General features: G+C 34.9%; 2 protein-coding genes across 20 annotated transcripts; both read right to left on the bottom strand.

Annotated features, from left to right (window-relative positions):
* Positions 1-628: 628 nt before the first annotated feature.
* LOC125864397 (UDP-glycosyltransferase 76E1) lies at positions 629-24,695 on the bottom strand. 19 transcript variants are annotated; one of them, XM_049544383.1, is made up of 6 exons: positions 24,195-24,695; positions 23,748-23,993; positions 15,009-15,194; positions 11,643-11,841; positions 5,129-5,216; positions 629-1,048 (listed from the first exon to the last, which is right to left on the bottom strand). In XM_049544383.1, the coding sequence occupies exons 1-6, from the start codon at positions 24,655-24,657 to the stop codon at positions 797-799; spliced, it is 1,434 nt and encodes a 477-aa protein (XP_049400340.1). In that variant the 5' UTR covers positions 24,658-24,695; the 3' UTR covers positions 629-796. The 19 variants fall into 19 exon arrangements, with proteins under 19 accessions (XP_049400340.1, XP_049400337.1, XP_049400334.1 ...); XM_049544380.1 differs by lacking the exon at positions 11,643-11,841 and having other exon boundaries at positions 5,129-5,311; positions 14,905-15,194; XM_049544377.1 differs by lacking the exon at positions 11,643-11,841 and having other exon boundaries at positions 5,129-5,415.
* Positions 21,266-21,871, bottom strand: LOC125864421 (UDP-glycosyltransferase 76E1-like). Its single transcript, XM_049544420.1, has one exon. It carries the CDS (start codon positions 21,836-21,838, stop codon positions 21,338-21,340), a length of 501 nt encoding a protein of 166 aa, XP_049400377.1. The 5' UTR covers positions 21,839-21,871; the 3' UTR covers positions 21,266-21,337.
* Positions 24,696-25,026: the final 331 nt, after the last annotated feature.

Below are 25,026 nucleotides of genomic sequence, written 5' to 3'. Positions count from 1 at the left end.
TACTCAGTTGGTCTCATTGTATACTACAATACCAATATGTTTAGGGGTCGTTTGATAGAGTATATTAATAAAAATAATAAATGTATTAATTTGGTGTATTAGTAATTTTTTGGTATATATTTTTATGTTGTGTAGAAATAATTTTATTGTGTATTAAGGTATTTTTATTAATACCATGAATTTCTAGTTATTAGTAATGCAAGAGATTTAATGCATGCATTAGCATGGTTAAAAACTCAATTACCCCTCAAAATTCTTTTAATATTTTTTTCATCATAATTGTAAAGGATATTTTTGTAAATAAATATTTTTATGCAATGCATATTATTTTTAATACTCCAAATAAAATAATACGTAAGAAATAATTTGTGTAAGATTAATACAAGTATAACTAATATAAACATTATTAATACACTTAATTGACCATTATTTTTATATACCCTACCAAATCGCATTGTATACTACGTATACAAGTCTATTATATTCAAGCAAAGTATTTGGAAGTAGAGTAGTAGACAAGTAGTAAACATAGGGAAAAAACTACGGAGCAACAATTTATCATAAATGCTAAGAGGTAATATTACTCAGTTCTCACAACTAGGAAACAATATGTCAAAGTTTCCAAACATATTAAACCAAAATCAATAAACTAAGGTGAGAAACTAGCATTGGCCCAATGGCCTTGACATAGCCACCAAGATATTAAGAAAAGTTTATTTCTAGTCTTATTCTTCCTTTGTGATTAAAGGACTTGTTGTCTTGCCAAGCTAGCAGGCAACAAAAATATGTAATTATTCTAACTTCGGGACTCTATGATACACTTGCTTGGTGTATGGTTTGAACTCATGATTGCCCCAACAACAGGCGTTGCCGGAGGGAGCCGTGATGGCAAGGCAGAAATGAAGTCTACCAAATCTTTGAGATTCTTATGTGAAGTACCATCAATCTGCATAGCAGCAACTATGTTTTGTTTCATGTCTACTACTCTTTTCTTCACATCTTTGCCTTCTTCACTTAACATGAGTTTTCTTATTGTTTTCTCTATTACCTCTCTTTCCATAACCTCCAATTCAAATCCAACCTTATATATTTGGCTCAGATATCTCGCGTTCACCAGTTGGTCCGCTAAACTTGGCCTGCATATCATAGGGACTTGTTCACACATACTTTCAAGCGTAGAATTCCAACCACAATGTGTGAAAAAGCCTGCTATCGCAGGATGTGCAAGCACCTGTTTTTGTGGTGCCCATTTCACTATTCGTCCTCTTTCTCCTACCATTTCCTCATAACCATCAGGCAGTGCCTCAGCACATTGAAAGCCAGAGACAGAGCCAGGTCGAATAACCCACAAGAACGGCTGCTCACTGTTAGCTAATCCCCAAGCAGTCTCGATTAGCTCTTTTTCATCAATCCTCACTAGGCTTCCCAAGCTGACATAGAGAACTGAGTTAGGGGTTTGTCTGTCGAGCCACTCAATGCAGCTGTTGTCTTCTTCTAGTATGCTAGTCGATGAAGCCAAAGGCACCATTTTGGGAAAAGGGCCTATTGGAAAAAAAGGCACCTTGTAATGTTTTTGAAGGCGTAACAACATTGAATTCTCCAAGTCCTGCATTGTGTTCCAAATAGTCGCGACAGATGATCCTATATCGTTTATTCTTTTATAGAAGTCTAATACCGGTTCTGGAACTGTATTATTGATGACATGAATTGGTACATCCTTAAACCTCAAGGGATGAAGCTCCGGTAACGGATCCAGCAACTGAGAATCTGAAATTGTAGTGAGTAATCAAATGCAAATTTAGCGAAAGATAGAGCATAATGGAATAAAAATGTTAGTATCCCTATTGCTTCTAGTACTCACTCCATTCCATTTTACTTGACCTTTTCTTTTCACGCCCCTTAAGAAAATATTAACTAAAAACTAGTAGTTAATTATATTTTGATTTTCTAAAATGACAACTATTTTGGACCATCGTAAAGAAGAACTGGAAGGAGTACTTTTCATTTCTATTTTTATTTTCTATGATGTTTGCTTGAGATGAATGCAAGTAGGGAACATGATCAATTGGGAATCATATAACCGATCCCAACTTGTTTGGGACTGAAGTGTATTCAAAATGATTTTTTCATTTAATTCTTGAAGCAGAGGATGTGTTTGTTCTCATACCTTCAAAAGGAAAATATTTTTCTGGTTGCTGAAAAATGGTGACCATAGAGTGCATACATGCAGCACTGAAAGTGCGGAGGACAATGCTGGGAAGCTTTAGCTGAGTGGCTACATCATCGACAAAGAACATGACGTTGTCATAAATGATACAAGCGAGCTGATCACCTTCCTCTTCCATCATCCTAACAAGGTAATTTCTCAAGGGCGCCTTACAGCTCTCGTTCATACAATGTATACTCTTTACACTCGGGAATGACATGTCAAATCCCTTTAATCCGTCATCCATAGAATGGAAGACGAATTGAGGATGATTGGAATAATTAGGAGTATTGTGTTCAGTATGTGCAACTATAACAGAAAAGCCTTGTGAACGAAGGATACTTCCAAGCTGCAGCATTGGTGTTAAATGCCCCTGGAGAAGGTATGGCACTAGTACTACACTCTGTTTTCTTTCTACTTTCATCTTTGTTTTCTTGGAATTTCTCTCCTATTCAAGAGTTTAGTATTGTTCTTGAAGGAACTTTATATATAGCTCTCAAACTTAAAAAAAAGTATTTTAGGTTAACGTGAACCTAATAACTTTTGCTTTCATTAAGTATTTGTACTAAGAAATTTACTATCCCTCCGTTGCTTTCTATATGTCATATTTTTACTTTATATTAGTATTAAGAAATAATGTAATTTAACCCTTCTACCTTTATTTTATTTTTTTGGAATTCAAGTTTTCAATCAATGAATATCAATTAATTTATTTTGATTAATTAATTTAACCCATGAACATGAATCATTTACTTAGCTTTTCTAAGTTGATCAAATATATATTTTCAAGGCTAATAACTCACAAGGATAAAAAAAGAACAATATGATAATTTATGCATTGATTTTATGAAATGACAAGTATTATGAATTAATTATTTATAAAAAGGGATGACATATAAAAAGGAACGGAGAGAATAGTAAATATTTATAAATATTAACTTTAGATTCAGTTATTATTATATACTAAATTGAATTCGTTATAAAAATCCACTTTTTCCATTTCAATTTATGTAACATTTTTCAGATTTCAAAATTCAAATAAATCTTTCTTTGACCATAATTTTTTCATATATTTTAAATTACAAATATTGTGACTATAATATTTTTTGCGTAGTTTTTAAACATGTTAATTTTGTTTCAAAAAACTTAAAAAATCTATATCCAAAATAAAATTATTGACTCTTGAAATTTAAATTATGATACATAAATTAGAATATAAGAAGTACAAATTTCACATTTTGAAGCCTGCTACTTGATATTGAATGAGTGGTGATAAAATTGGGACAACTCACCAATCCCAATCACAGAAGGGTGTAAAATGGTACTGTTTGTGTCTTTAATATGTATGTCTTTTAGTCAGTATTCAAGGGCCAGACAATAATATCAAGAAAAATTGATGTGCATATTTTTAACATGTGCAGAGGGAGGTGCTGTAACCCCCGAGGAGGTGCGAAAGTCGAGAGACTGATGGTAGGAGTACGCGGAAGGATCGAGATAGGTCAAAAAAGTATTGAAAAATATAATAATAATTTAATACTTCAATTGATTGATTACTTGAATTTTTATTTTAGGTGAGAAGTTTTTATGTTTGATTATAAAGTTAAAAACAATAATTTGTGGTTGACTGAACTTTTTTAAATGTTTCTAAGTGTAATTTTTTCTCAAAAGTGTTTTTCAAAAAGAGTGATTTAGGGGAGAAACTATTTTTTATGTTATGAAAAACAACTTTTGCTATTCTTTAGAAGCACTTATTGTCCCTCCATAAAGATTAGTTAAACACCTTAAGCTATTTTTTGAAGATGAGCAAAAATTTAAGAAAAAGCACTTTTGACCTTCCAAAAGTTTGGCGACTATTCAAAATTTGAACCGTGACATACACTTGACCTACACATAAATTGATGTGCTCTTACCACTAAGGGCTTGTTTGGATTGACTTTTAGCTTATGACTTATAAGCCAAAAGCCATAAGTTAGGATTTCTAACTTATGACTTATTTTTGTTATTTTGGCTTTAAAATAAGTGCTTATAAACACTTTTTAACTTTATCCAAACATTTCAAAACTGCTTAAAAACACCTAAAATAAGTCAATCCAAACGGGTACTAAATCAAAGCCTGGGAGACATCATGTATCCTAATTCTTTACTAAAAGACACTAGGAAGACTTTTCTCATTCCTTCTTCAAGAAACAACCCTGATGCTGATTGATACAAATTCAACGAGCAATACATGAGTCTATCATTTTTGTTTGAGAAAAGGCATATCCATGCAATTATTTGTTAACTGAAATGACATAAATGAATCAAACTTTTAACAGATATCATAGATAAGCATTTTCTCAAAGTTCGATGACATATTTGAGCCTTTTCCCTTTCTTTTTTAGTAACCAAATACCAGAAAATAAGTAACAAACTTTTCTTTTTCGTAGGACCTTCATACCAAACACAACTTTTATTTTACTTGCTGTCTTGTTGTATACTAAGGTCTTATATTTTCAAGCAAAGCATATGGAAGTAGTAACATAGGGCTAATAAAGAGGAAATCAAACTCAGTTGTAACAACTAGGAACACAATATGTCAAAGTTCCCAACTTATTATACCAATCAACAAACTAAAATGAGAAAGTAGTTGACAAGACTCTATAAGCATTTGCCTCGTGGACTTGAGAAATGTTCACTTCAAGACTCTATGATACACTTGATTGTTATATGGTTTGAACTCATGATTGCCCCAAAAACAGGTGTTGGTGGAGCGAGTCGTGATGGCAACGCAGAAATGAAGTCTACCAAATCATTCAGATTCTTATGTGAAGTACCATCAATCTGCATAGCAGCAACTATGTTTTGTTTCATGTCTACTACTCTTTTCTTCACATCTTTGCCTTCTTCACTTAACATGAGTTTTCTTATTGTTTTCTCTATGACCGTTCTCTCCATAACCTCCAATTCGAACCCAACCTTGTATATTTGGCTCAGATACCTTGCGTTCACCGGTTGGTCTGCTAGAAATGGCCTGCATATCAAAGGGACTTCCTCCAAAATACTTTCAAGTGTAGAATTCCAACCACAATGAGTGAAAAAGCCTGCTACCGCGGGATGTGCAAGGACCTGTTTTTGTGGTGCCCATTTCACTATCCGTCCTCTTTCTGCTACCATTTCCTCAAAACCATCAGGGAGTGCCTCAGCACATTGAAAACCATAGACAGAGCCCGGTCGAATAACCCACAAGAAGGGTTGATCGCTATTAACTAATCCCCAAGCAGTCTCAATTAACTCTTTGTCATCAATCCTCATTAGGCTACCTAAGCTGACATAGAGAACAGAGTTAGGAGCTTGTCTGTCGAGCCACTCGATGCAGCTGTTGTCTTCTTCTAGTATGCTAGGCGATGAGGCCATAGGTGCCATTTTGTGAAAAGGTCCTAGTGTAAAGAAAGGCACCTTGTAATGTTCCTGAAGGCTTAACAACAATGAATTCTCCAAGTCTTGCATCGTGTTCCAAATAGTCGCAACAGATGATCCTATATCACTCATTGATCTGCTGAAGTCTAGTATCGGTGCGTGAACTGTATTATTAACGACATTAATTGGTATATCCTTAAACCTCAAGGGATGAAGCTCCGGTAACGGATCCAGCAGTTGAGAATCTGGAATTGCAAGTAAGTAATCAATGCAAAAGATAATAAATGCCAAAGATACAACATACTGTAAGAAAAAGATTATAGTCTATTGACCATCTATTTCTAGTAAAATCGAATGGAATGAGTATTTTTCATTTCCTTTTTTATTCTATAATCATCGGTGCATAAGATGAATGTAAATAGGGAACATGGTTAGTGAGATTTACATAGCTAACCCCGACTTGTTTGGTGCTGACGCGTAGTTATTGCTATATTATTGAATTTGAAATGATTTTTCAGTTAGATGTTGAAGTAATTGTTCTCATACCTTTAAAAGGAAAATATTTTTCTGGTTGCTGTAAAATGGTGAGCATAGAGTACAAATACGCAGCACTGTAAGTGCGCAGGACAATGCTGGGAAGCCTGAGCTGAGTGGCTACATCATCGACGAAGAACATGATGTTGTCATAAATGATACAAGCGAGCTGACCACCTTCCTCTTCCCCTTCCATCATCCTAACAAGGTAGTTTCTCAGGGGCGCCTTACAGCTCTCGTTCATACGATATATACTCTTTAAACCCGGGAATGACATGTCCATTCCCTTTAATCCGTCATCCATAGAATGGAAGACGAATTCAGGATGATTGGAATAATTAGGAGCATTGTGTTGAGTATGTGTAACTATAACAGAAAAGCCTTGTGAATGAAGGATACTTCCAAGCTGTAACATTGGTGTTAAATGCCCCTGGAGTAGGAATGGCACTAGTACTACACTCTGTTTTCTTTCTACTTTCATCTTTGTTTTGCTTGAATTTCTCTTCTATTCAAAAGTTTAGTAGTACGAGGTACTAGTTTTCTTGAAGGAAGTTTATGTATAGCTCTCAAATTTTGGGACTCTTGACCAGCAGGGGCGGATCTAGCATTAAAGTTTTGGGTTAATGTGAATCAAGTAGCTTTCGCTCAGATCTGTACCTTTTGTTTTTATTTGTTATAAACTGTGTTGACCTGCTACTTGATGCTCATGGGAGATTTTACTTGTTCACTTTTGAATTGACATACCTATTAAGAAAAACAATTATTGATATAGTAAATTTACTATTTTACTTCTATTAATTATAAAGTAGATGAATTAAAGATTTAACATTTTCAAGAAGTTCTACTTTTTTCAAAGTAATTAATTGAGAGTATATTATAGGAAAAAACTTTTATATTTTCTAAATTTTTCAAAATGAACAAATAAGTAATTAAGAATAATTTTAAAAAAAATATAGACAAGTAATTAGAAATAGAGGAAATATTGAATGACTGGTAATGAATTGGGACAACTCACCATTCTCAATCCCCAAAAAAGAGTAACGAGATCCACAAGTAAGCCCTCAATCTTGAAATTGGTGCTGTTTGACTTTATATATGTAAAGTCTTCTAGTCCAATAATTAAGTAGGCGTTTGGCCATGCGATACTATATCACGATATGGTATTGTGAGATGGAATCAACATTTGGACATGTGATTTTATGCTGATTCCATATCATGAGAGGTGANTGGTCCTTAATGTATGGACTTGATGGAAATGGTCCTTTATGTATCATAAATTGTGATCAATTTGGTCTTTAACCCTAAAATTAATATTATTTTTTTTTGCAGTCAAAATACACGGAATATGTAAAAGATGCGCTCGTTCAAGAATTTCCTTCCCCTGTTTCTAAAAATTCCAAAATGGCACATCAATTTTTTTTAACCAAAAGGGAAAAAAATCGCTCCTGACGGAGCGATTTTCTTCTGACAAAATTGACGTTGTTACTCCTTTAAAAAACATAAAAATTGCTGCCGGTCCAAAAAAAAATTCTTTTTTCTTTAAAATCGCTGTTGTGACTTATTTTTTTTAACAACACTGCCCCAACAACGTTTAAAAAATAGAAATAGCTGCTATAGCAGCCATTTTCTTAAAAAAGTTTAAATTTTTTTTTATTAAAAATTCCCGAAGCGAGGACTGCTTAAAAAATAATGGGAAATTGCTCCACATGTAGCGATTTTAGTTAATTTCTTTAAAAAATAATCGCTGCCATTAAAATTTTAGGGTTAAGGATCAAATTGATCACAATTTATGATACATAAAGGACCATTTCCATCAAGTCCATACATTAAGGACCAAATGGAATCAAAGCCCATACATTAAGGACCATTTTGATCATTTTCTCATGTAAAGTCTTCTAGTCCAATAATTAAGTAGGCGTTTGGCCATGCGATACTATATCACGATATGGTATCGTGAGATGGAATCAGCGTTTGGATATGTGATTTTACGCTGATTCCATTTCATAATTCCATATCATGAGAGGTGATACCATATTCTCCAAAAACCATTATATGGAATTATATGGTGATTCCATATCATGATTTGAGATATTTTAATACAATAATTGATTCATGAGTTTATATTTTGTTAAAACAACTCCACATTTATATCTACTAACCATTTGTTTCATATGTAAATAAAATTTATAATCACATCATTACTTTTTAAAATTTATTATTCTCACCAATATATAGTCACTTTAACTCACACCTCACGATTGTGAAACTTTTCAACATTCACTTGAAACAATTAACCGGCATGTTAAAATTGTTGCCGAGGCAATTAGCAAGATGGCACCAACATTTATACAACAAAAAAATATGACTGGTATACATTCCAAAATTCGACATAATACTCGATTTTGGCCTTGGTTTAAGTAAAATTTCAATCACATTAATAAATTTATTTTATGGCCTTAATAAGTGAACATTTATATTTTATGTGTAAGTTATTAGTATTTAGTTACATATTTTCTATCAACTTTGTTTAAAGAGATAATATTTATTTTATGACTTTGCATTGTCTTGGAAGCACTATTTTTATTACTCTTACAAACACTATTTTTATGAAGTGCATTCTATAATGCTTCCAATTTATTTTATGTTCACTAAACTAATATTGATGTATTTTTTATTTGGTAGGATTGTGTTGGTGCGATTGATGGAACATATATAGAAGGGGAGGTTTCTAAAGCGGTGCAACAAACATATCGTAATCGCAAAGGAAGAACATCACAAAATGTCTTATGTGCTTGTGGTTTTGATATGCGATTTACCTTTGTTGCTGCTGGTTGGGAAGGTACTGCACATGATAGTAAAGTACTTGAGAATGCACTTGTTGAACCAACGTCACAAATTTCCATTTCCGCCACATGGTAACTTTAAATTACATCCTTAGAATAAATATTATTTATTTACACATAGTTGTCTCATTTACGTCACATATGCTTTTAGTAATTCTTTATAAAATATTTTTTGGTAGATAAATATTATGTTGTTGATGCTAGTTTCCGAAACACAAAAGGAATTTTAGCTCCATACAAAGGACTACGCTATCATTTGCAAGATTACCGAGGAAGTGAAAGAGAGTCTCAAAATGCCAAAGAACTAATTAATTATAGGCATTCATCTCTGCGCAATGTGATTGAACAGACTTTTGGAGCTTGGAAAAATAGATTTAGAATACTGAAACAAGGCATGAATCATTATGATATTGATACACAAGTGAAAATTGTCATAGTTACATAATTATTTGCAAGAATACCAAAGTAGTGATAAAATATTTATGGTCTATGAACATGAAGATATAGTTGCGGAGGATATTGACCAACAAATGGCTCAAAGTAACAATGTTGGTTCGTCTTCTCGGTCACATGATCGAGAAATGCAAGTTCAACGTAAGGAAATTGTCCATACTATGTGGGAGGATTATATTAAAGACTAGTACACTACAATTTATGTTCAATTTTTTTTATTAAATTAAAGTTAGATGAAACAATTACTTAAGTGGAGAACAAATAACTTTGTAATAATTTATTATGCAATTTTATAATTTTTTGTTTATTTGATAAGATTGAATAAACAATTGGGGCTATTTTAATAGTTTTACAACTTATGGGATTTTTATGTTTATGAGAAAATATACAACACAAAAATTTCATATGACATGTCCAAACAAACCTTCAATTTCATCTCATGATTCTACATCATGATACCATATCGCATGGCCAAACGAGCCCTAAGTATTCATGGTGAGACACTCATATCAAGAAAAATTGATGTGCATGTTTTTAAAATGTTTTTTTTTATTCTAATAATTTTGTTGGTTAATTACTTGAATTTTAAGTTATACGAAGGTTCAATTTTTCTATCTATCCCATTTATTTATATAATATATGTTGAATCTTCTTGGTGAAATTCATGTTTAGGCTACTATATGTATTATCTGATATTATGATTATCTTCTATAATTCTCCTCTTCCCTAAATTGAATTGTGAAGGATTTATACTCGGAGATTTATACGAAATAATACATACCTTTTTCTCTATAACTGAGTGTGTTATCACCACCAATTTCCTTAGCATTTTCTTACATGATCACTATGGAGACTATGAAGTATTGTTAAGTCCTTACTAGGATAATGTTGAGACTTATAACTTTTATTCATTTAAGAGTTACATCACCCTTTATCTCATAATTTCCGCTCCATTCATGAATACCATAACTCTTTCTCTTTTATCAATAAAGATTGTGGTGGAGTGGTAAGTGCCTAATTTTTAATTAGAGATTAAGGGTTCGAGTTAATTAGAGATTAAGGGTGGAGTGTATATGATTTGTTGGCATACGAAGAAAAATTGGTAGATATGGAGCACATTGATGCCAATAGGGTTGAAATTTCACTGCTGGATAGTGATCCTACTTTAGTCCCAGGTTCTTGCTTAGATTAGCCTAATGGGATTGAAGTATTTAACCCTGAATCATTCAGGTCTTCTTTAAATGCGACTAGCCTGACTACTTGGCTACTCACATAGAAGACCGAGAAATCATTAAAAGAAAAAAAAATGTGCCGTGATTTGAACTTTGGTGAATATGAAAAAGGAATATCAAGTTAGACCTTGTAGAAAAATGAAAAAAGGAGTGTTGGGGTGAAGTTGGGTCAAGTCCTGGTCTATGTTAAGGGTGGGATTCCAAGTCTGGGTCCATGTCATAGTATTTGCCCAGATTATACTCATGGGACAACATTTTCTTTATACTAACGAACACCAGGAAATAAGTAAGAAAACCATTTATTTTCCACAAAAATGTTTTCTAGGAAAACATATTCATTCATACCAAACACAACCATTGTTTTACTAGCTCCCTCGTTGTATACTACATATTATATTTTTAACATGGGGATAACAAAGAGTAAATATATCTCAGTTCTAACAACTAGCAAACAATATGTCAAAGTTCCCAACTTATTAAACAAATCAACAGACTAAAATAATAAAGTTTTGTGATTGTAGCAGGCTGCTATATTGCTTCAGCATTTACCCCACGGACTTCAGAAAAGTTCACTAATTATCTTATTCTTCCTTTTGTGATTAAGGACTTTTTGTCTTGCAAGGCTAACAGGCAACAAAAAGTTTGTAATTCTTCTAACTTCAGGACTCTATGATACACTTGCTTGCTATATTTGATCCAACAACAGGTTATGGCAGAACGAACCGTGATGGCAAGGCAGAAATGAAGTCTACCAAATCATTTAGATTCTTATGTGAAGTACCATCAATCTGCATACCAGCAACTATGTTATGTTTCATGTCTACTACTCTTTTCTTCAGATCTTTGCCTTCTTCACTTAACATGAGTTTTCTTACTGTTTTCTCTATGACCGTTCTCTCGATAACCTCCAATTCGAACCCAACCTTGTATATTTGGCTCAGATACCTAGCTGTCACCGGCTGGTCTGCTACAAATGGCCTGCATATCAAAGGGACTTCCTCCAAAATACTTTCAAGCGTAGAATTCCAACCACAATGAGTGAAAAAGCCTGCTACCGCGGGATGTGCAAGCACCTGTTTTTGTGGTGCCCATTTCACTATTCGTCCTCTTTCTCCTACCATTTTCTCAAAACCATCAGGCAGTGCCTCAGCACATTGAAAGCCAGAGACAGAGCCAGGTTGAATAACCCACAAGAACGGTTGATTACTATTAGCTAATCCCCAAGCAGTCTCAGTTAGCTCTTTGTCATCAATCCTCATTTGGCTACCTAAGCTGACATAGAGAACAGAGTTAGGAGCTTGTCTGTCGAGCCACTTGATGCAGCTGTTATCTTCTTGTAGTATGCTAGTCGATGAGGCCATAGGCGCCATTTTGTGAAAAGGGCCTGTTGCATAGAAGGGCACCTTGTAATGTTCTTGAAGGCGTAACAATATTGAATTCTCCATGTCTTGCATCGTGTTCCAAATAGTCGCAACAGATGATCCTATATCGCTGATTGCTCTAAAGAAGTCTAGTACCGGTTCTGCAACTGTATTATTAACAACAGGAATTGGTACATCCTTAAACCTCAAGGGATAAAGCTCTGGTAACGGATCCAACAACTGAGAATCTGGAATTGTAGTGAGTAATTAATGCAAGCTTAAGCGAAAGATACAACATAACGGAAGAAAAAGATTATAGGCTGAATTATCCTTCTAGTACTCACTTTGTTCCATTTTACTTGTCATTTTTTTTGCTCGCCCTATAAGAAAACAATAACTTAAAGTGTAATTTGACCAAATTATCCTTGTTTATTATTTGATCTCAATTTAATACTACTCTCTTCTCCACCACATTAATTTCTTTCCACATTTATTGAGTAAAGATAAAAGTGAAAACTAATAGTTAATTATATCTTGTTTTTCTAAAATGACAATTATCTTGGACCATCTATTTTATGTAAGGACGGCAAGTAAAATCGACTGGAAAGGGTACCTTTCATTTCTACTTTTATTTTTATTTTCTATAATATTGGCTTGTGATGAATGTAAATAGGGAACATGGTCAGTGAAGATTCACATAGCCGACCTCAACTTGTTTGTGACTGAAGCATAGTTATTGTTATCGAAATGATTTTTCATTAAAATCTTGAAGCAGAGAATGTGTTTGTTCTCATACCTTCAAAAGGAAAATAATTTTCTGGCTGCTGAAAAATGGTGATCATAGAGTGCAAATATGTAGCACTGGAAGTGTGCAGGACAATGCTGGGAAGCCTTAACTGAGTGGCTACATCATCTACGAAAATCATGACATTATCATAAATGATACAAGCGAGCTGATCACCTTCCTCTTTCATCATTTTAACAAGGTAGTTTCTGAGGGGCGCCTTGCAGTTCTCATTCAAATCATATATGTTCTCTAAACTCGGTAATGATATTTCAATTCCCTTTAATCCGTCATCCATAGAATGGAAGACGAATTCAGGATGATTGGAATATTTAGGAGTATTGTATTCAGGGTGTGCAATTATAACAGAAAAGCCTTGTGAATGAAGGATACTTCCAAGCTGCAGCATTGGTGTTAAATGCCCCTGGAATGGGTATGGTACTAGTACTACACTCTGTTTTCTTTCAATTTTCATCTTTGTTTTCTTGAGTTTCTCTTCTATTCAAGAGTTAAGTAATAGTGTTCTTGAAGGAAGTTTATGTATACAAGTTTATAGTTAATTTTGTACTAGTTAATTTAATTTGTGTTAACTTTGTATTATTAAGGTCAAAACTTCATTTACAAATTTTGTACTGGTTAATTTAATTTGTTTTACCTTTGTATTATTAAGGTCAAAACTTCATTTACAAATTTTGTACTGGTTAGTTTAATTTGCTTTACCTTTGTATTATTTAGGTCAAAACTTCATTTACAATTTTTGTACTAGCTAATTTAATTTGTTTTACCTTTGTATTAAGGTCAAAACTCCCTTTACAAATTTTGTGTACTAGTTAATTTAATTTGTTTTACCTTTGTATTACTAATGTCTAAACATCATTTTATCTCCGAACGCTGCTCAACTTTGAATTTTATTCCAAATGTCACTCAGCTATAAGTGTTTTACGTACAAAGTCACCTAATTTTGATTTTTATTCCAACAGTTACTCACTTATGAAGTCACTCATAGTCGAATGCCCATATAAATATCGAATATCAAATGAGTTGAAAACAAAATCAATAAATACTCTTGGGTCCAGTTGGGACCCGGGATTGGGGTCCAGATTTGAGATTGGGGTCAGGAGTCGGGTCCTCGTTGGGGTTGAGGTCTCTGGACGGGGTCATGGATCTGGGTTGAGGTTAGGTTCAGAGTTAACTTCGGGTTGCAGCTCGTGGCATGGGGTCAGTTGTCAGGTCCTAGGTTAAGGTTAGGTCAGGGTCTGATCGAGGATCAAGTTTTGAGTCGATGTCAAGGTCAGGGTTTTGTCTTAGGTCAGTGTTGGGGTGAGGTCGGGTCGAGTCAAGTCCGTGCCTATGTTATAGGGTGGTTCCAGGTCTATGTGTAAATAGATACTCTTGGGACAATAATATTCTTTACTAATCAAACACCACAAAATAAGTAAGAAAATCATTTATTTTCCACGAAAATATTATCCTACCAACTAGGAACAATATGTCAAAGTTCCCAACTTATAAAACCAATCAACAAACTAAAGTAAGTTGCTTCAGTATTTGCACCATGGACTTATGAAAAGTTCACTTCTTATCTTATTCTTCCTTTTGTGATTAAGGACTTGTTGTCTTGCCAAGCTAACAGGCCACAAATATATGGTTTGAGCTCAAAAATAACTCAAGACTCTATGATACACTTGCTTGCTATATGGTTTGAGCTCATGATTGCCCCAACAACAGGCAATGGCGGAGCGAGCCGTGATGGCAAGGCAGAAATGAAGTCTACCAAATCATTCAGATTCTTATGTGAAGTGCCTTCAATCTGCATAGCAGCAACTATGTTTTGTTTCATGTCTACTACTCTTTTCTTCACATCTTTGCCTTCTTCACTTAATCTGAGTTTTCTTATTGTTTTCTCTATGACCGTTCTCTCGATAGCCTCCAATTCGAACCCAACCTTGTATATTTGGCTCAGATACCTTGCGTTCACCGGTTGGTCTCCTTAAAATGGCCTGCATATCATAGGGACTTGTTCACAAATACTTTCAACCGTAGAATTCCAACCACAATGTGTGAAAAAGCCTGCTATTGCGGGATGTGCAAGCACCTGTTTTTGTGGTGCCCATTTCACTATTCGTCCTCTTTCTCCTACCATTTTCTCAAAACCATCAGGCAGTGCCTCAGCACATTGAAAGCCAGAGACAGAGCCAGGTCGAATAACCCACAAAAAGGGTTGATCACTATTAGCTAATCCCCAAGCAGTCTCAATTAGCTCTTTGTCATCAATCCTCACTAGGCTACCCAAGCTGACATAGAGAACAGAGTTAGGGGCTTGTCTATCGAGCCACTCGATGCAGCTGTTGTCTTCTTCTAGTATGCTAGTCGATGAGGCCAAAGGTGTCATTTTGTGTAAAAGGCCTATTGGAAAGAAGGGCACCTTGTAATGTTCTTGAAGGCATAACAACATTGAACTCTCCAAGTCTTGCATCATGTTCCATATAGTCGCGACAGATGATCCTATATCACTCATTGCTCTACAGAAGTCTAGTATCGGTTCTGGAACTGTATTATTGATGGTAGGAAACGGTACATCCTTAAATCTCAAGGGATGAAGCTCCGGTAACGGATCCAGCAGTTGAGAATCTGAAATTGTAGTGAGTAATCAATGCAAACTTAGCAAAAGATGAGCATAATGGAAGAAAACGATTATAAGCTATACCAATTAGTGGAGAATATATCTTAGTCATGTTAATACGTGTACGTAAGGTCCTATGCTTTCTAGGAGACTTTTGGCCCTGTTACTTCTAGTACTCACTCCGTTCCATTTTACTTGTCATTCTTTTTGCACGCTCTATAAGAAAACATTAACTAAAACCGTAATTTGACTAAATTATCCTTGTTTAGTATTTGATCTCACTTTAATACTACTCTCTTTTCCACCACATTAATTTCTTTCCACATTTATTAAGGGTAAAAGTGAAAACTAGTAGTTAATTATATCTTGGTTTTCTATAATGACAACTATTTTGGACCATTTATTTTTAGTAAGGACGGCTAGTAAAATTGACTGGAAAGCGTATCTTTCATTGCTATTTTTATTTTCTATAATGTTGGCTTGAGATGAATGTAAATATGGAACACAGTGTGTGAGGATTCATATAGCCGACCTCAACTTTTTTGTGACTGAAGAATATCTATTGTTATCGAAATGATTTTTCACTAAAATCTTGAAGCAGAGGATGTGTTTGTTCTCATGCCTTCAAAAGGAAAATATTTTTCTGGTTGCTGAAAAATGGTGACCATAGAGTTCATACATGCAGCACTGAAAGTGTGCAGGACAATGCTGGGAAGCCTCAGCTGAGTGGCTACATCATCGACAAAAAACATGTTGTTGTCATAAATAATACAGGTGAGCTGATCACCTTGCACATCCTCTTCCTGTTCCTGTTCCTGTTCCATCATCCTAACGAGGTAATTTCTCAAGGGCGCCTTACAGCTCTCGTTCATACGATATATACTCTTTACCCTCGGGAATGACATGTCAATTCCCTTTAATCCGTCATCCATAGAATGGAAGATGAATTCAGGATGATTGGAATAATTGGGACTATTGTATTCAGTATGTGCAACTATGACAGAAAAGCCTTGTGAATGAAGGATACTTCCAAGCTGCAGCATTGGTGTTTAATGCCCTTGGAGTAGGAATGGCACTAGTACTACACTCTGTTTCCTTTCTACTTTCATCTTTGCTTTCTTGGAGTTTCTTTTCAATTCAAGAGTTTAGTAGTAGTAGTATAACTCTCAAACTTAAAAAGTATTTGCGTTAACGTGAACCCAATAGCTTTTGCTCTAATAATGTATTTGTAGTGTACTAAGAAATTTTCCTTAAAATCTATAAATATTAACTCTAGATTCAGTTATTATTATATATTAACTTGAAATCTTTATAAAAACCTACTTTTTCTGTTCCAATTTTTGTGATTTTTTTTGGATTTCGAAATTCAAACAAATCTTTCTTTCACCGTAGTTTTTTCATATATTTTTTAAATATCTTGAATTACAAATTATTGTGACTATAACATTTTTTGCATTGTTTTTAACTATGTAAATTGTATTTTAAAAAATCTATGCGTGAATTCATGATCAAAATAAAATTTATTGACTTTCGAAATTCAAATTTTGAATCAGTCTTTGCTTGGTACTTGGTATTGAATGAGTGGTGATAAAATTGAAACTACTCACCATTTCCAATCACAAAAAGGGAGTAACAAGAGCCACAAGAAGCCTCATACTGCTTGTGCCTTTAGTATGCATGTCTTTTAGTCCAATAATTCAGTATTCATGGACCAGACAATAACATCAAGAAAAGTTGATGTGCAATGTTTTCAACATGTTTTGTTTTTTTAATCGTAGTAATTCAGTTAGTTGATTATTTGATTTTTTACCTCGTTGGTGAGGGTTCGATTTCTCACCTTGTAGTTTCTTTTTATTTATTATAGGGAAAAGGGTCAAAATTACCCCTCAACTTTGTTTTATTGGTTGACTTTACCCTTACCATTAAAAGCAAGTTATTTTTACCCCTGCCGTCAATAAACTTAACAAATATATCCCTCCTTGGACGGAAACCCCCAAATCAATTGAAATTACCCGATTTTAATTGAAATTATCCAATTCCTTTTTTAACCCGAACCAGAACCCGCCCATAATTTTAAGGGTTGTGCTCAAGATAATTTGAATTGGGTTCAATCTCAACCCATTCAAGCCTAACCAATTTTAAGAGAATCCCAATTGAGCCCAATTCAATCTCCAATTTCAACCCGTTTTAAAACTCTTTACTAAGATATGTTCCTATATTAAAGGTATGAATTATTATCTATTTAACATCTTTTAGGATTTATCTATCCATTTGTAACTTTTTTTTAAAAAAAATCTTGAGCTGAAATTTGAATTGTGACTATAAAAGTTAAATATCACTATGTTAAAATTACTGAGATTAATCAGGTCAAATTGGACGGGTCAAGACCCAACCCGTTTTTTAGCCCATTTAAACCCAACCCATTTGAGCCCAAAGTAAACTTGGGCGGGTCAAGATCCAACCCGATTTCTATTTCAACCTATTTTAATATCTCTAATTTCAACTCAACCCATCATTTGACACCCCGACTTGTAAGCATAAGCAATGCATAGCCAAAATGACCTTACTCTATTAATTATTCTATTTTTAAAAAAAAATCAGAATATTAGTTAGTGCTAATAAATAAAGCCATCAGCCAAGAAATTAATTGACTAGAAATTAAGTTGAAACAATCAAGTTTAAAATTTGAAAAATTGTTGGAATGCAAAGAATTGTTGAGATTGTATTGTATTGTCTGCTAATATTTTTACTTCAATTGTTGCTTGCAAGACCATAAAGGTAACGATCGCATGCAAAAATATGGAAAAAAAAAGAGGAGAAAAAGATGAAGACGATCACTCAGAATGATAAGCGCTCAAGGTGCTTGACAATAAGACCAGAGAAAAAAAAACACCAAAAAGAGCACTTGTGCTCCTAATTGGATATGGAAACACAGAGAAAAAATATCTAACAAATGGATAAAGCCATGGAGAAGATGGTGTAGTGAGTTAAAAGATTGATTCCGAGATTGCCAAATTGATTGCAGGACAACCATAGCACTGGATACTCGAGCTCAAGCACCCTCCCCTACCGCTTTTCAGGTACAAAAGTCCTCCCCTATGGCTGCGAAATTTTTAATCACATTCGCAGTTACTTGTTAATGTATTAAAGAATAGACACATTATTTAACTGATTCAATCCTGTATATGATTTGTTGGTATACGAGGAAATATTGGTAGATATGGAGCACATTGATGCCAATAAGGTCGAAATTTCACATGCTGGATAGTGATCCTACTTTAGTCTCAGGTTCTTGCTTAGATTAGCCTGATGGGATTGAAGTATTCAACCCTGAATCATCGAGGTCTTCGTTAAATGTCATTTCCTTCTTTAAATGTGACTAGCCTGACTACTTGGCTAGTCTCATAGAAGACCGAGAAATCAATAAAAGAAAAAAGATGTGCCATGATTTGAACTTGGAATCTTTGGTGAGTAAGAAAAAAAAATATCAAGTTAGCCCTCATAGATAAATGAAACAAGGAGTTCCAAAACCATATCCAAAATGGCCTTATTCTTGCCTTCTTTGGCACTTTATGATCGCCCCTCTACCCTTCAACCTAGTAAAACACTCTTATATTTAGAGGAATTTATCATAAATAAGGAGGAGAGCCTTTATGTATGTCCAAAGACTTTAGATGCAGTATTTAATTAGCAGCAGCACGATCAAGTGATTGAATGAAAATCACCCTTGACAAAATAAACACCCTATTAATTACCTTGACAAATGTTAGTTAGTTAGTTATTTATCCTCTCCTCTAGCCTAATCACTCTGTTTCAGAGAATACCGTGGTGTTTATCACTCCAAAAACTATCATTTCTGCGTGTGAAGTCGTTCACTAGTATTTACATGATCATAATTGGACTGACCAGGGGTTGTGCCTCAGGTCGGTGTTGGGGTGAAGTCGGGTCAAGTCCTGGTCTATGTTAAGGGTGGGATTCAAAGTCTGGGTCCATGTCATAGTATTTGCCCAGATTATACATAAATACTCATGGGACAACATTTTCTTTATACTAACCGAACACCAGGAAATAAGTAAGAAAACCATTTATTTTCCACAAAAATGTTTTCTAGGAAAACATATTCATTCATACCAAACACAACCATTGTTTTACTAGCTCCCTCGTTGTATACTACATATTATATTTTTAACATGGGGATAACAAAGAGTAAATATATCTCAGTTCTAACAACTAGCAAACAATATGTCAAAGTTCCCAACTTATTAAACAAATCAACAGACTAAAATAATAAAGTTTTGTGATTGTAGCAGGCTGCTATATTGCTTCAGCATTTACCCCACGGACTTCAGAAAAGTTCACTAATTATCTTATTCTTCCTTTTGTGATTAAGGACTTTTTGTCTTGCAAGGCTAACAGGCAACAAAAAGTTTGTAATTCTTCTAACTTCAGGACTCTATGATACACTTGCTTGCTATATTTGATCCAACAACAGGTTATGGCAGAACGAACCGTGATGGCAAGGCAGAAATGAAGTCTACCAAATCATTTAGATTCTTATGTGAAGTACCATCAATCTGCATACCAGCAACTATGTTATGTTTCATGTCTACTACTCTTTTCTTCAGATCTTTGCCTTCTTCACTTAACATGAGTTTTCTTACTGTTTTCTCTATGACCGTTCTCTCGATAACCTCCAATTCGAACCCAACCTTGTATATTTGGCTCAGATACCTAGCTGTCACCGGCTGGTCTGCTACAAATGGCCTGCATATCAAAGGGACTTCCTCCAAAATACTTTCAAGCGTAGAATTCCAACCACAATGAGTGAAAAAGCCTGCTACCGCGGGATGTGCAAGCACCTGTTTTTGTGGTGCCCATTTCACTATTCGTCCTCTTTCTCCTACCATTTTCTCAAAACCATCAGGCAGTGCCTCAGCACATTGAAAGCCAGAGACAGAGCCAGGTTGAATAACCCACAAGAACGGTTGATTACTATTAGCTAATCCCCAAGCAGTCTCAGTTAGCTCTTTGTCATCAATCCTCATTTGGCTACCTAAGCTGACATAGAGAACAGAGTTAGGAGCTTGTCTGTCCAGCCACTTGATGCAGCTGTTATCTTCTTGTAGTATGCTAGTCGATGAGGCCATAGGCGCCATTTTGTGAAAAGGGCCTGTTGCATAGAAGGGCACCTTGTAATGTTCTTGAAGGCGTAACAATATTGAATTCTCCATGTCTTGCATCGTGTTCCAAATAGTCGCAACAGATGATCCTATATCGCTGATTGCTCTAAAGAAGTCTAGTACCGGTTCTGCAACTGTATTATTAACAACAGGAATTGGTACATCCTTAAACCTCAAGGGATAAAGCTCTGGTAACGGATCCAACAACTGAGAATCTGGAATTGTAGTGAGTAATTAATGCAAGCTTAAGCGAAAGATACAACATAACGGAAGAAAAAGATTATAGGCTGAATTATCCTTCTAGTACTCACTTTGTTCCATTTTACTTGTCATTTTTTTTGCTCGCCCTATAAGAAAACAATAACTTAAAGTGTAATTTGACCAAATTATCCTTGTTTATTATTTGATCTCAATTTAATACTACTCTCTTCTCCACCACATTAATTTCTTTCCACATTTATTGAGTAAAGATAAAAGTGAAAACTAATAGTTAATTATATCTTGTTTTTCTAAAATGACAATTATCTTGGACCATCTATTTTATGTAAGGACGGCAAGTAAAATCGACTGGAAAGGGTACCTTTCATTTCTACTTTTATTTTTATTTTCTATAATATTGGCTTGTGATGAATGTAAATAGGGAACATGGTCAGTGAAGATTCACATAGCCGACCTCAACTTGTTTGTGACTGAAGCATAGTTATTGTTATCGAAATGATTTTTCATTAAAATCTTGAAGCAGAGAATGTGTTTGTTCTCATACCTTCAAAAGGAAAATATTTTTCTGGCTGCTGAAAAATGGTGATCATAGAGTGCAAATATGTAGCACTGGAAGTGTGCAGGACAATGCTGGGAAGCCTTAACTGAGTGGCTACATCATCTACGAAAATCATGACATTATCATAAATGATACAAGCGAGCTGATCACCTTCCTCTTTCATCATTTTAACAAGGTAGTTTCTGAGGGGCGCCTTGCAGTTCTCATTCAAATCATATATGTTCTCTAAACTCGGTAATGATATTTCAATTCCCTTTAATCCGTCATCCATAGAATGGAAGACGAATTCAGGATGATTGGAATATTTAGGAGTATTGTATTCAGGGTGTGCAATTATAACAGAAAAGCCTTGTGAATGAAGGATACTTCCAAGCTGCAACATTGGTGTTAAATGCCCCTGGAATGGGTATGGTACTAGTACTACACTCTGTTTTCTTTCAATTTTCATCTTTGTTTTCTTGAGTTTCTCTTCTATTCAAGAGTTAAGTAATAGTGTTCTTGAAGGAAGTTTATGTATACAAGTTTATAGTTAATTTTGTACTAGTTAATTTAATTTGTGTTAACTTTGTATTATTAAGGTCAAAACTTCATTTACAAATTTTGTACTGGTTAATTTAATTTGTTTTACCTTTGTATTATTAAGGTCAAAACTTCATTTACAAATTTTGTACTGGTTAGTTTAATTTGCTTTACCTTTGTATTATTTAGGTCAAAACTTCATTTACAATTTTTGTACTAGCTAATTTAATTTGTTTTACCTTTGTATTAAGGTCAAAACTCCCTTTACAAATTTTGTGTACTAGTTAATTTAATTTGTTTTACCTTTGTATTACTAATGTCTAAACATCATTTTATCTCCGAACGCTGCTCAACTTTGAATTTTATTCCAAATGTCACTCAGCTATAAGTGTTTTACGTACAAAGTCACCTAATTTTGATTTTTATTCCAACAGTTACTCACTTATGAAGTCACTCATAGTCGAATGCCATATAAATATCGAATATCAAATGAGTTGAAAACAAAATCAATAAATACTCTTGGGTCCAGTTGGGACCCGGGATTGGGGTCCAGATTTGAGATTGGGGTCAGGAGTCGGGTCCTCGTTGGGGTTGAGGTCTCTGGACGGGGTCATGGATCTGGGTTGAGGTTAGGTTCAGAGTTAACTTCGGGTTGCAGCTCGTGGCATGGGGTCAGTTGTCAGGTCCTAGGTTAAGGTTAGGTCAGGGTCTGATCGAGGATCAAGTTTTGAGTCGATGTCAAGGTCAGGGTTTTGTCTTAGGTCAGTGTTGGGGTGAGGTCGGGTCGAGTCAAGTCCGTGCCTATGTTATAGGGTGGTTCCAGGTCTATGTGTAAATAGATACTCTTGGGACAATAATATTCTTTACTAATCAAACACCACAAAATAAGTAAGAAAATCATTTATTTTCCACGAAAATATTATCCTACCAACTAGGAACAATATGTCAAAGTTCCCAACTTATAAAACCAATCAACAAACTAAAGTAAATTGCTTCAGTATTTGCACCATGGACTTATGAAAAGTTCACTTCTTATCTTATTCTTCCTTTTGTGATTAAGGACTTGTTGTCTTGCCAAGCTAACAGGCCACAAATATATGGTTTGAGCTCAAAAATAACTCAAGACTCTATGATACACTTGCTTGCTATATGGTTTGAGCTCATGATTGCCCCAACAACAGGCAATGGCGGAGCGAGCCGTGATGGCAAGGCAGAAATGAAGTCTACCAAATCATTCAGATTCTTATGTGAAGTGCCTTCAATCTGCATAGCAGCAATTATGTTTTGTTTCATGTCTACTACTCTTTTCTTCACATCTTTGCCTTCTTCACTTAACATGAGTTTTCGTATTGTTTTCTCTATTACCGTTCTCTCGATAGCCTCCAATTCGAACCCAACCTTGTATATTTGGCTCAGATACCTTGCGTTCACCGGTTGGTCTCCTAAAAATGGCCTGCATATCATAGGGACTTGTTCACAAATACTTTCAACCGTAGAATTCCAACCACAATGTGTGAAAAAGCCTGCTATCGCGGGATGTGCAAGCACCTGTTTTTGTGGTGCCCATTTCACTATTCGTCCTCTTTCTCCTACCATTTTCTCAAAACCATCAGGCAGTGCCTCAGCACATTGAAAGCCAGAGACAGAGCCCGGTCGAATAACCCACAAGAAGGGTTGATCACTATTAGCTAATCCCCAAGCAGTCTCAATTAGCTCTTTGTCATCAATCCTCACTAGGCTACCCAAGCTGACATAGAGAACAGAGTTAGGGGCTTGTCTATCAAGCCACTCGATGCAGCTATTGTCTTCTTCTAGTATGCTAGTCGATGAGGCCAAAGGTGCCATTTTGTGTAAAGGGCCTATTGGAAAGAAGGGCACCTTGTAATGTTCTTGAAGGCGTAATAACATTGAACTCTCCAAGTCTTGCATCGTGTTCCATATAGTCGCGACAGATGATCCTATATCACTCATTGCTCTACAGAAGTCTAGTATCGGTTCTGAAACTGTATTTTTGATGGTAGGAAACGGTACATCCTTAAATCTCAAGGGATGAAGCTCTGGTAATGGATCCAGCAGCTGAGAATCTGAAATTGCATAGAGTAATCAATGCAAACTTAGCAAAAGATGAGCATAATGGAAGAAAAATGTACCAAAATATTTTACTGAAACTGAAATAACTTTACTTGTCATTTTTTCTGTTTGCACGCCCCTTAAGAAAACATTAACTATAAGGATGATTTTTTCATTTAGATGTTGAAGCAGAGTATGTGTAATTGTTCTCATACCTTCAAAAGGTAAATATTTTTCAGGTTGCTGAAAAATGGTGATCATAGAGTGCAAATATGCAGCACTGAAAGTACGCAGGACAATGCTGGGAAGCTTCAACTGGGTGGCTACATCATCGACAAAGAACATGACGTTGTCATAAACGATACAAGCAAGCTGATCACCTTCCTCTTCCATCATACTAACAAGGTAGTTTCTGAGAGGCGCCTTGCAGTTTTCGTTCAAATCATACATGTTTTCTAAACTCGGAAATGATAGGTCAATTCCTTGTAATCCGTCATCCATTGAATGGAAGACGAATTGAGGATGATTGGAATAATTAGGAGTATTGTACTCAGTATGTATAACTATAACAGAAAAGCCTTGTGAATGAAGGATACTTCCAAGCTGTAGCATTGGTGTTAAATGCCCCTGGAATGGGTATGGCACTAGTACTACTCTCTGTTTTCTTTCTATTTTCATCTTTGCTTTCTTGAATTTCTGTTCTTGATGGAAGTTTATATATAAGTTCTTAATTAAGGTTTGGAACTATGAGGACTGCAGAAGCGGATCTAGCAAAGTATGGTTTCACGTGAACCCAATCAGAGTCGTATCCAGGATTTCGGAAATATGGATGCACTATTATGAAAAAGTGGATCTAATTGATAAGATATTTAGGTTTTAATCATTGAAAATAGTTAAAATTTTAAAATTATAGGTTCAATATTGAAATGCTTAATTAATTAAAACGCCAAAAGTGCTAGCAATAACAACTTAGAGAAGCGTTACCCAATTTTAGAAAGAAAAATAAAACAAGATAGATATAAATTTCAAATTTCTAACCTCACTAAG

The sequence above is a fragment of the Solanum stenotomum genome, chromosome 5 (genome assembly GCF_019186545.1).
Source record: "Solanum stenotomum isolate F172 chromosome 5, ASM1918654v1, whole genome shotgun sequence".
NCBI classification, from domain to species: domain Eukaryota; kingdom Viridiplantae; phylum Streptophyta; class Magnoliopsida; order Solanales; family Solanaceae; genus Solanum; species Solanum stenotomum.
The sequence above is the reverse complement of the archived record's forward strand: the minus strand, read 5'-3'. Positions and strand labels throughout refer to the sequence as shown.